The sequence below is a fragment of the Aulonocara sp. 'chitande type north' Nkhata Bay genome, linkage group LG3, assembly GCF_057382095.1.
Source record: "Aulonocara sp. 'chitande type north' Nkhata Bay isolate Kocher_YH1m ecotype deep benthic linkage group LG3, A_spYH_male_GT1.1, whole genome shotgun sequence".
Taxonomy (NCBI): domain Eukaryota; kingdom Metazoa; phylum Chordata; class Actinopteri; order Cichliformes; family Cichlidae; genus Aulonocara; species Aulonocara sp. 'chitande type north' Nkhata Bay.
This window is the reverse complement of record NC_141346.1, coordinates 46,378,675-46,388,483: the sequence shown is the minus strand read 5'-3', so window position 1 is coordinate 46,388,483 and position 9,809 is coordinate 46,378,675. Positions and strand designations below refer to the sequence as shown.

Sequence of the window (9,809 nt, the reverse complement as noted above, 5' to 3'; positions counted from 1 at the left end):
GAGAGGGAGACCAGTTCCCATGGTGACCAGATGTTACATAACAACAGTGGGTACCTAGTGTAGCTGAACCATTAGAGAATGAGAGATAAGGGCACAGACGGAGCCGATAAAAAGCAAGTATTTCCCCACCAATTTGGATCTGGGAAACACTTTGCGGTTCAAATGCTTTTTAAAGGGGTGAAGCCTGTTGAAGTGCATAGCACTGTAGCACATGTAATTTTATTGTCTTGATGCACGCTCAATTATCCAAGTAAGAAAATCCCCAAAAGTTGATTCTGTTCATCTGGACATAGCGTGACTGAAGAAGTCACTTGGATGAGTTATGTTCAGCTGAACATAACTCATCCAAGTGACTTCTTCAGTCACGCTATGTCCAGATGAACAGAATCAACTTTTTGGGACATAACTTTATTATTATTCTGTGTCCCAGGCATAGCTTTCTGTTCACTATGCAGTGCAGTTATGCCACTCAGCTTGATATCCAACCCTGAATCCAACATACTGTAGCTCTGCTATGTGCCGCAAACTCAGCCTGCCTTCTTAAAAAACTGGTGGGAAATGAGACTAAATTAAATGTAGCAAGGTCGTTGGAAACATTGTGATGGTATTATAAAGTAAATGAATTCCATTAGACTTTGGTACTTCCTTTATCACATGATGGCACTTAAAACAAATAGTATGTGATTGGTCTGCAAGCCCTGAGGGGACCATGTTCCCGTGGTGGATGTCACTGAATATATTTAATGTTAGCTGTGCATAGCAATTTCCTGAGTGCTGAAACAGCTTTATTTTGATGTTAAAGCTTTGTCAGTGGTTTACTAAGCGAGTTTTCATGTCTTTAGCATTTTTCAATGCATGTCTATTAGAAAAGTTGCAAGCTGGCAGCACATTATTGCCCTATGTATAGTTAGAGCAACTCCAATTCCTCCAACACTTATCAACTGCCAGATATATCCTCACTTTATCTTCCAGAGGGTTTTCATTTAAGTTTATCCGAACTACAGATCTAGTAATCGCCCCACATTTGTTACTTCTTTAGCTTCCAGACTTTTTTTTTGCAATTTTTGTGCTCTTGAAGAATAGTTTTCTAGTCTTTCTGAAGGTCTTTCAAAGTTTTTCTTTTGACATTAGCTGCTTTTTCATTCATTTTCAGTCCTTTTTGTTCACTGAAGCCTCATCAGAAATGGTCTCAGTGGAAGGGTGGCTGTCAAGAAAGCATTCTGAAGAAAGGGAAACATGGAGGAGAGACTGTCGGATTATACAAGAAATAGACTGAAAATCAGTTGCAACAGGTCTCAGAGAGTGATTAATCCAAGTGGGAAATTTGTGGTTCAAGACATCTTTGATGTGTTAGGATAGCGAGGGACAACACTGAGTGTCTTCGGCCATCTATATGGCATGGTGGGGGTTCTGTCTAATTGGTAACAGCTTCATTTTTCAGCATGATAATGATCCCAAATACTGCCAGTGCTGTAAAAGCATATCAGCATAGAAAAACACACACTGGTTCGCAGTCAAACACAATGGCCTCCGCAGAGCTTGCAGTGTGTGCTTTCTTCTTTGAATGTCCTTTAAGAAGCTTGGAGAACTATATCTGAAGGCTACTTAAAGAAATGACGAGAAAGCTACCTAAGAGAGCTCAGACTGTGTTGAAGAATGGAAGCGATCGTACCAAATACTGATTTTCAATCTCTGCACCTACTTTATATTTTCCAAATATATAAAGAAATTAGTGGCGGCTTAGGACTTTTGCACAGCACTGTACATGCCTAAATGCAGTGAGTTGCAGTTATCCGACTGGGTAACAGGTATGCCTAATAAAAGTGTTTGCCTTTTATTTATTTATTTGCTTTTTTCATTAAGTTCATTCTCATTTTTTTTACATAATAACTCTAAAAGTGCCCGCTAGGTAAATGTTTGCCTGTTTTGAAATGAACACAGATTCATTCTGAGCTACTGTAATAACACCGGGCCAAGGGAGATGGTGTTGGGCAAGTGAAGTAATAGTGGCAGCGGTCTAAATTTAGTCGCCCTCTGCTTGTGAACTAAATACCAATGACAACAGACAAACTGACACCCACCCACCCACCCACTCATTCAGTCACTCACAGGCTGCAGCCCCCACTTGCTGCCCTCCCCAACACAAGCCTCAGTAACGGGGAGCGTGAGCGCCCACACGGGTCACACTACCCGGTCTGACCTCACCTTTCTTTCCCCGAGGAGACAGGCACAACTTGAGACAACCCCCTGAGGGTCCTTCAGGACAGGTAAGCCATCGCTTGGGCTTCTCCACAGGTGTGCTGTCCATGTCTAACGTGACACTTGCACTTTTAATCAAGCATGACTCTCTCTGCCACCTACACTCAGTCCCTCTGTATTTTACTGTTGGTGTGATAGCTTGCTTTTATATTTATTTTTTTATTTTTTTAATGAACACATACATGAAAATGTATGTCTTTTTTCTGTATTAATTTAATTGTATATATGGGATATGTCCTGATTTATTTAAAGCGAATGTACCTCAAATACAAAGCTATAAATAGCATATATATATATCTACACAACAGCGTATTGGAGGTAAAGCATTTTGCAACCTTGTCTGTTATCAACTGATTTCTAAGTGATGGTAATTTGAAGACTTGCTGTGAAATGCTCGTTGGTTCTTTGAGAAATTGTTCTTTGCTTTGTGAAAAGCATTTTGGATTCTAATAAAACACTCGTGTTCTCCGACACCTCGGTGTAAACTTTCCGATTTGCTCTCTAATCTGCTGTCTCACATGTTCGATGTGACAACTTGGGTAATTTCAAACATATCGATTCTGAGACGCCCCTGACACTGCTGGTTGCCATATCTGCAGAGCATGTGCTTGGCGTTTAACAGCCCAAGGTTATTTAAAGGGAAGTGCTAACTTTGCCCTTTTCACTGCCTTGATAAATTCTATCTGCTTCGGTGGGATTTTGTGCGTGTTGTGGGTGTTTGATGACTAACATGCAGCTGCCTTGCTTTTGTCTTTGATTGTACATTTGAACAGATTGTACTGATGTGCACTGTCTCCTGTGACTTTTTGCCTCACCCCAATCTCCCCAATGGCAGCCATGTCACAGTTCTCCACCATGACAACCAGAGAGAGGAAAATGCAGGCAGCAGCAATCTGCAGGGAGGTTCAAGCCCAAGAAGGTAGCTGTATCGTTTCCTCTTCACTTGCATGTTTTCCTGATCCCTCTGACCTCCCACATTCTGCTCTTACCTTCTTCATTAAATATGTAAACAAAGACAATTAGTTAACAACACCATAAGTTACAGTACAGATCTGTTAGCCTTACTGTCAAATTCTCCAAAATTTACTTTATAAAAGGCATGAGCCCATCATTTTCTAGCAAAACAGTTGCCAACCTTCCCCTCTATGATCCTATAAATAAGCAAATGACTACTTTTATGGCTCATAGTAACTAATCCTTTGTCGTTCTCCTTTGAACACGCTATTTCAGGGCGTGGACAACTGTGCGCCTTGGGGATGGGGAGGGTCTGAAGGCTACTGACAGCTGAAAGATATTCTGGCAAATTATGTGTCTCACGCTTGAATATAGGTCGATGACATCTCCATGATCAGCATGCAGTAGCTAACATGCGGAGCAAACCATAAAACAAGCACTGAATATGAGCTGATTACGAGGGAAGATAATTCCTCGTTCATCATACTGGCAGGAATGCTAAGTCAGCAGCCATGTACAGGATTTTTTCTTTTGTGCAGGGAGGTTTTTTTTTTTCCTGTATGGATTTAATTTGATTCAGCATAGGTGGGAGTATAGGAATCGTGAAAATACATTTGTCTTGTCAGAAGTCTGATTCAAGCACTGAATAAACACAAGTTGTTTAGTGTCTTGTTTTGTTTCCTTCTGTTCAGATATAGAAATGGATCTGGGAAAGAAGATGAGTGTGCCTAAGGACATAATGCTGGAGGAGCTGTCTTTCGCCTCCAACCGGGGCTCCCGTCTCTTCAAAATGCGTCAGAGACGATCAGAAAAATACACTTTTGAGAGCATCCAGAACCAAAACAACACACAGCTGAATGTAAGAAGAACTGTGGTCTAAATTATTATCTTAAAGAAATCTTTAGATATTGGGGAAAAAAAATCTTCTTTTTCAACAATAGGTCCCAAAATCGAGTCCTTGTTCATGTTTGCGTAGGAACTACAGTTAAAGCTGCAGGCAGTAGCAGGCTACCTTATCAGGAAGATTTGCTAGCCAGTTACCTTGACTCTCTCAAAAGATAAAAACTAATTAAATCAAACAAACTGACTAACCAGACGAACCAATCACCCTAATCTAACCAACTAAGCTAATCAACCCAACGCAACACAAACAAACAATCAATCAACCCAACTAACCCAAACACCAACCAAACTAATCAAATTAACCAACACAACCAACCCAACAATAAACCCCCCAAAAAATCTGTCCTCTACAACTTTATAATCCACATTTCATATCTTCTTTGTTTGAACTGTACCAGTTTAAGATCACTGCAACATAACAGCATGTAAATCCCATACGTAGCTGTTAATGGATACTTTAAAGCATTAATGTGGCCACTGTAGCTCACATTAAACAATAATGTGAGTCAGATATTTTAATTAAAAGGCCCCAGAAAGGATAAAGATCACAAACACACTGTTGAGGTCCAGTTCAGCCACCAAGATGAAGTCTAAAGATGGCTACCAGCCTGGTGCTGACCAGTTACTGCTTTTAATCATGCAGAACTTAAACTTTTGATACAAACCCAAGCTGTCTTTTGTAATAGGTTGGAGACATGTTCATCTCTGGTCTAAAGCTGAGCATTTACTTACTGGAGTCTATGGGGATTCAGTCACTAGTGGAGGCAGTTCTTGGCATCTCTAACGGTCAATTCTTTAGCACCCAAGGTTGCAATCTTTAAATCTTTTAACCACCTAACTCCTGATAAGACAGCAAATAAGCAGATAATCTCATTATACTGCACAACTAATCATTGAAATGCACATAAATTTATGATCATTTGTAGGGATAAAGATTAAGAGGGTACCGTAAGAATTCCACATTGCTAGCGTGCATATTTTTCATGCCCGATTATCCCTTTCCTAATTCATCTTCTTTCACCAAAACATGAAAAACATTCCACCTTACATCCTGACAAAGTATAAGCACTTCGAGTGTTTATATTGCTTGTGCCACAAACACAGGGCAGTGTATCTGTAGCACAAGTCGTGCAGTTGGTCATAAGTGGTTTTATTAATGTTCCTTTGTGTATGGATGGGCAACACGCCAAGTTAGCATTTTCTTTTCTCAGCGGTACCATTCGCTGATCTGGTCACACAAAGAAGTTCATGTCTCACAGCGCACAGCAAAATCAAGTAAAGCCAGGTTTCTCTCTGTTATATCTAATTAATTAGGATCCGTAGTTATGTCCTCTTTAATTTAGTTGTGTGGTTCCCTTGTGTACTTTTCAATGCCCCCCTTAAGTCCACAGATAAAATAATTATTATGCTCAAGAGAAGTTTTTCCCCTCATCTTTGATGTATGAAGGACTTAGATATCTCGGTTTGTTTATTGCTCTGGGCAATAGAAGGATTTTGTTTCAAGTTGTCAACATTTCCTGAGGAAATCCTCGAGTAAATCATCATAAATATCTTTCAGAGGGGATGAAAAGCCGGGTGCTGGGGCTGCAGTACATTTCATCTCAGTCCAGAGAATAGTATTTCGAATGTAGAGGGCAAATGGACAGACAACTGGACAAACCGATAGCTCCTTTGTTTAAGGAAAACGTGGAAAATTGAAGATCTGTTATGTGCTTATCATGTGATATCGCTGCAATGAAGATACAACTGATTTACTGTTTAGATTTATGACTTCTAAACTGAGGAAACTTTGATATGCATGTCATGGTTATCCATTTTTATGTCATATTAACCTCAAAGATGGCAAGATGTTTGCTGCTTGTTTCTCCTGTTACCAAGTAACCAAACAAATGCTGTCGAAAATGTTCCAAAAATCGTGTGAAACGTTGATATGAATTGTCAGGAATCAACTGATTGATAAATGGTTTCAAACCTTTTTTGTGGGCCCGAATGACCTCTTTGATCTTTCTTGTAGAGCATTGCCATCTTCCAAACTGAGACTGGGAATACCACTGACAGCCACAGCGGCCAGAACAACGTAGGTGTTGACCAGCCACCGAAAGTGACATGTGACACAACAACTATGGAAATGGTGCCAGATCCCACCCGCATTGCTCCGGGTAGGTAAAGCTGTGTGATACAGTGCACTGAAAAAACTTTCCAAGGACTCAAAATCATACAGCAGTGATATACTACTGACTTATATTCAGCTGTTCCTATCCATTTAACCTGTTTGCGTTAATTGTGTTGTACTAAACTTTGGTCTTTTTGCTGTATGATGAATGCTAAGTACAGCTCCCAGCAGAGTGACTGCGCACATGTGCTCTGCACAAAGTACTAGATGTGCCGTGTTTTGATATGGATTCAACTGTTTCTCGTTGTTTGTACTCAAGCAGGCTTTGATCGTGCAGGAAAACAATTTTCTTCTTTGCCTGGAATCTGCTGGCCTCGGGCTAAATATGATTACACATTTCTGTTCTCCCTCTCTGAGCCTGACTCCTTTATTTATTTCTATATATTCATCCTACTCCCTTCTCTCATGTCTACTCCTTTTATTCAACCGTCCTTATTGCAATCAGCTCTTACCATCATTCTAAAATTCGTTGAGTTTTACTCACGGAAACCGTTTCCTGTTTGGCTCTTGTGCTGCTGATACCATCAGCTGTGCACTCACATCCTCCCTCATGTCCTAATTTTGCTCAGCTGACACAAAACCATGATTTAAGGATGACCGTGTTGACACTAGGGTGGGGTGCTATTTGTGGACCGGACACAGACCCCAGGGTATGTGAATGAAGTCAGTCCAACTGTAGCAGAAATCCGGCCAAAGTGCATCAGGTATCAAATGGGAATTATGTTTAAAATAGCCCACTCATCCACTTACTGTAGGAGTGCATGCCAGGCAATAGTCATATACAGTAAGCCCATTTCAACTTCACAAAAAGTTATTTTTGTGCCATTTTTCAACAATGGAAAAAGGAATAAGCAAACGTGCCTTTAGTTATCAGGCCACTTGGACACTAATTAAGCCAACTGCTGTTTTTTTTTTTCACATTTCCTTTTTGGTTTAGTTCCTTCTTTTATCCCTGCATGAAACTGGGGTGTAATCATCCTTTCCCACGAAAGTATCAGCTTAGCCAAACGTCCAACCACAGGAATAATATCCCATGGCCTCAGAAACATTTTTACACAGTGTTTTGTCATAGATTATTCCCCCCCTACCAAAAAAATCTGTAAACTTCCCCACAGGTCTGTTTGGTTTCTCCTGCTTCCTCCTCAGGGCAAAACATAAACTCAGGAAGGGGGAATTGTTCATTGTGAGGGGTTAGGACGTGACACAGCGGCCCGTGTTATGTAACGCCGAGCTTGCAAGCCCCCCTGAGTGAAGCGCTGGGTTTGAAGGATAGTACTTTCGATTGGACTCTCCCATCAACACACACAGTGTATGTGGGGAGACATACATGCAGGCATGCATCCACACACCCACACGCACAAACACGGGGAAGCTGTGCCTTTATTCTGTTTGGCTGTGAACTTTAATGAGAAAAAAAGGAGCTAAAGAAGAAAGACAGGACACTTAGACTGCTGTTAAATTAGGTACACATTTGTAACAAAATACAGATGAAGATATTTTTTTTTAAATGTCACTTTCCTTTAGTCTGAAATGACCTGATCTCTTTGTTCTTTTGTATTTACATGCAGTCAAACTAAAAGACAAACCAAAATCAGTTAAAAGTTTAACAGTTACAGACGGTGGAAAGGGGAAACGTTTTTTCACTTCTGAACTCAAGTTTTCTTCAGATCTGCGATGAAAGTGAAGGATCTGCTTTCTTTGGACAGTACGTTCGCTGGTGGCTGTTGAAGAAGTCTTTTGAACTGACTCTCACAAAGTTCTGGTTTGCGAACCGTGTGGAAAAAGCCAACACCTGGTCTTTATTTGACATAGAAAAACAGAAAAGCCCCACATGCCTTCACTGCCAGTGTTGTATAATTTATCCAGGGTATGGAGGTCCTTTGAAAGACATCCCTCCGGAGAAGTTCAACAGTACAGCTGTGCCAAAGTCCTACCACTCACCCTGGGAGCAGGCCATCATCAATGACCCTGCCTTGGCTGACACTCTCATCACCCGCATGCCAGAGCTGGCACCTCAACAAGACCTGCCAGGGTACAAAAGCTTCAACAGGTAATTCCCAAATAGGTCAGATGTGTCAAATATAAGGCCCGAGGGCCAGAATCATCCTTTCAAATGTAAAAGAGGGCATATATTTTGGAGTTTTAAATGACGTTTTACAGATTTTCCTACTGATAAAGGCCTCACCCATGGCCATTCATACTAGATCAAAATAATCATGTAAAAGATAGCCCTGAGATTAAATGCACAGTTAAACTTCTTTGCATGAACTTGAATCAAAGCAGACCTTATGTGGCCCACGATGTAAAATAAGTCTGACATCCCTGAAACAGGTGAACAAATGGAAACACAAATGGAAATTAGGAGTTAAAAGTGAAGTTATAACAATAAAACATTTAAATATATAACTGTTGAGGGTGTGTTTTACTATTTATGAATGTAAATCGCATCCATTCAAAAGTCTAACTCTCTCTGAATGATACATTCTTGCTTTAATATAGCATGAATGCAAGTGGTGAGTGAGCAAAGAAAATACTGTCCTTCACCTCATTCGTTGCACAGTGTTTCTCACACTCAGCAACTGTATCTTAGAAATGTCCCCGGGTCAATGTCTTTGCTTGGCTTTAATTAATTGCATCACTTCAAATGTCACTTCAAGTTTCTCTCATTAGCACATGTTGTCTGCTGTTAACACCGTGGCTTTGTCATCTCCAGGGTGGCAACCCCTTTCGGTGGTTTCAGCAAAGCACCCAGGCCTGCTCCTGTCAAGACCCTTCAGGTAGAAATCCTCCCAGAGCTCCCGGAGCTCCAAGGGGACACCCCGGTAATTCGACCCTCCTTCAACAGAGCTGCTCTGGGGTGGGTGTCTACGGGTGGTCCAGTCCCCCTCCCTAATGTTTCTGTCGAGAATGCGCTCATCCCTGAGTCAGAAGACCTTTGAACCCGTGTTGAAGTCACACAGAGATGCTGTCTACTTAGTTGCTTAACCTGAGGTTGTTGTTTGTGGAGTGATGCTGGAGTCAGAACAGAGCATCCTGTTGGGTGTTGCTGGTTCAAGTTAGCGTGTATGTAGCACCCTTTGGTCTTTCCACTGATGTTAACTGTTGCACTGCAGGGAATAATTTAAAAAAATCACTGTGTACATTAGACAGGCACACTACTGAAAACTGTTGTATACTGATTTTCATAAACAGATTTTATCTCACATTTTTGCTCAATAAAGTGGCGTACAATGATCAAAAATCCAATCAGAATTTTTGATTTTCCTTTTAATTGGTTTCAAAAGAAAGGGAAAAAATTGCACATTTCTGTTTTGGGAAAGGGAACAGAATGCAATATGTATGTGTGCGATACGGGTTGGTATGAGCTAGCTCCAGTGAAGGACGGTGCATTTTTGTGCCATAGTCCTATGCAAATTTCTCAGTTATCATAGTGTGTGAGAGGCCAGAGATCCATGTGAGCCAGTGTAACGTGCCTCAAGGTTACACTGCCTGACAAATCAAATCTGCTTCAGCGATATGA

The 9,809-nt window shown here is 40.9% G+C and overlaps 1 protein-coding gene across 2 annotated transcripts; it reads left to right on the top strand.

Moving 5' to 3' along the window:
* The first annotated feature begins 380 nt into the window (after nucleotides 1–380).
* myoz2a (myozenin 2a) lies at nucleotides 381–9,535 on the top strand. 2 transcript variants are annotated; one of them, XM_086283451.1, is made up of 6 exons: nucleotides 381–2,267; nucleotides 3,095–3,178; nucleotides 3,906–4,072; nucleotides 6,131–6,275; nucleotides 8,156–8,339; nucleotides 9,003–9,535. In XM_086283451.1, the coding sequence occupies exons 2-6, from the start codon at nucleotides 3,097–3,099 to the stop codon at nucleotides 9,226–9,228; spliced, it is 804 nt and encodes a 267-aa protein (XP_086139577.1). In that variant the 5' UTR covers nucleotides 381–2,267; nucleotides 3,095–3,096; the 3' UTR covers nucleotides 9,229–9,535. The 2 variants fall into 2 exon arrangements, with proteins under 2 accessions (XP_086139577.1, XP_086139568.1); XM_086283442.1 differs by lacking the exon at nucleotides 381–2,267 and having other exon boundaries at nucleotides 3,088–3,178.
* Nucleotides 9,536–9,809: the final 274 nt, after the last annotated feature.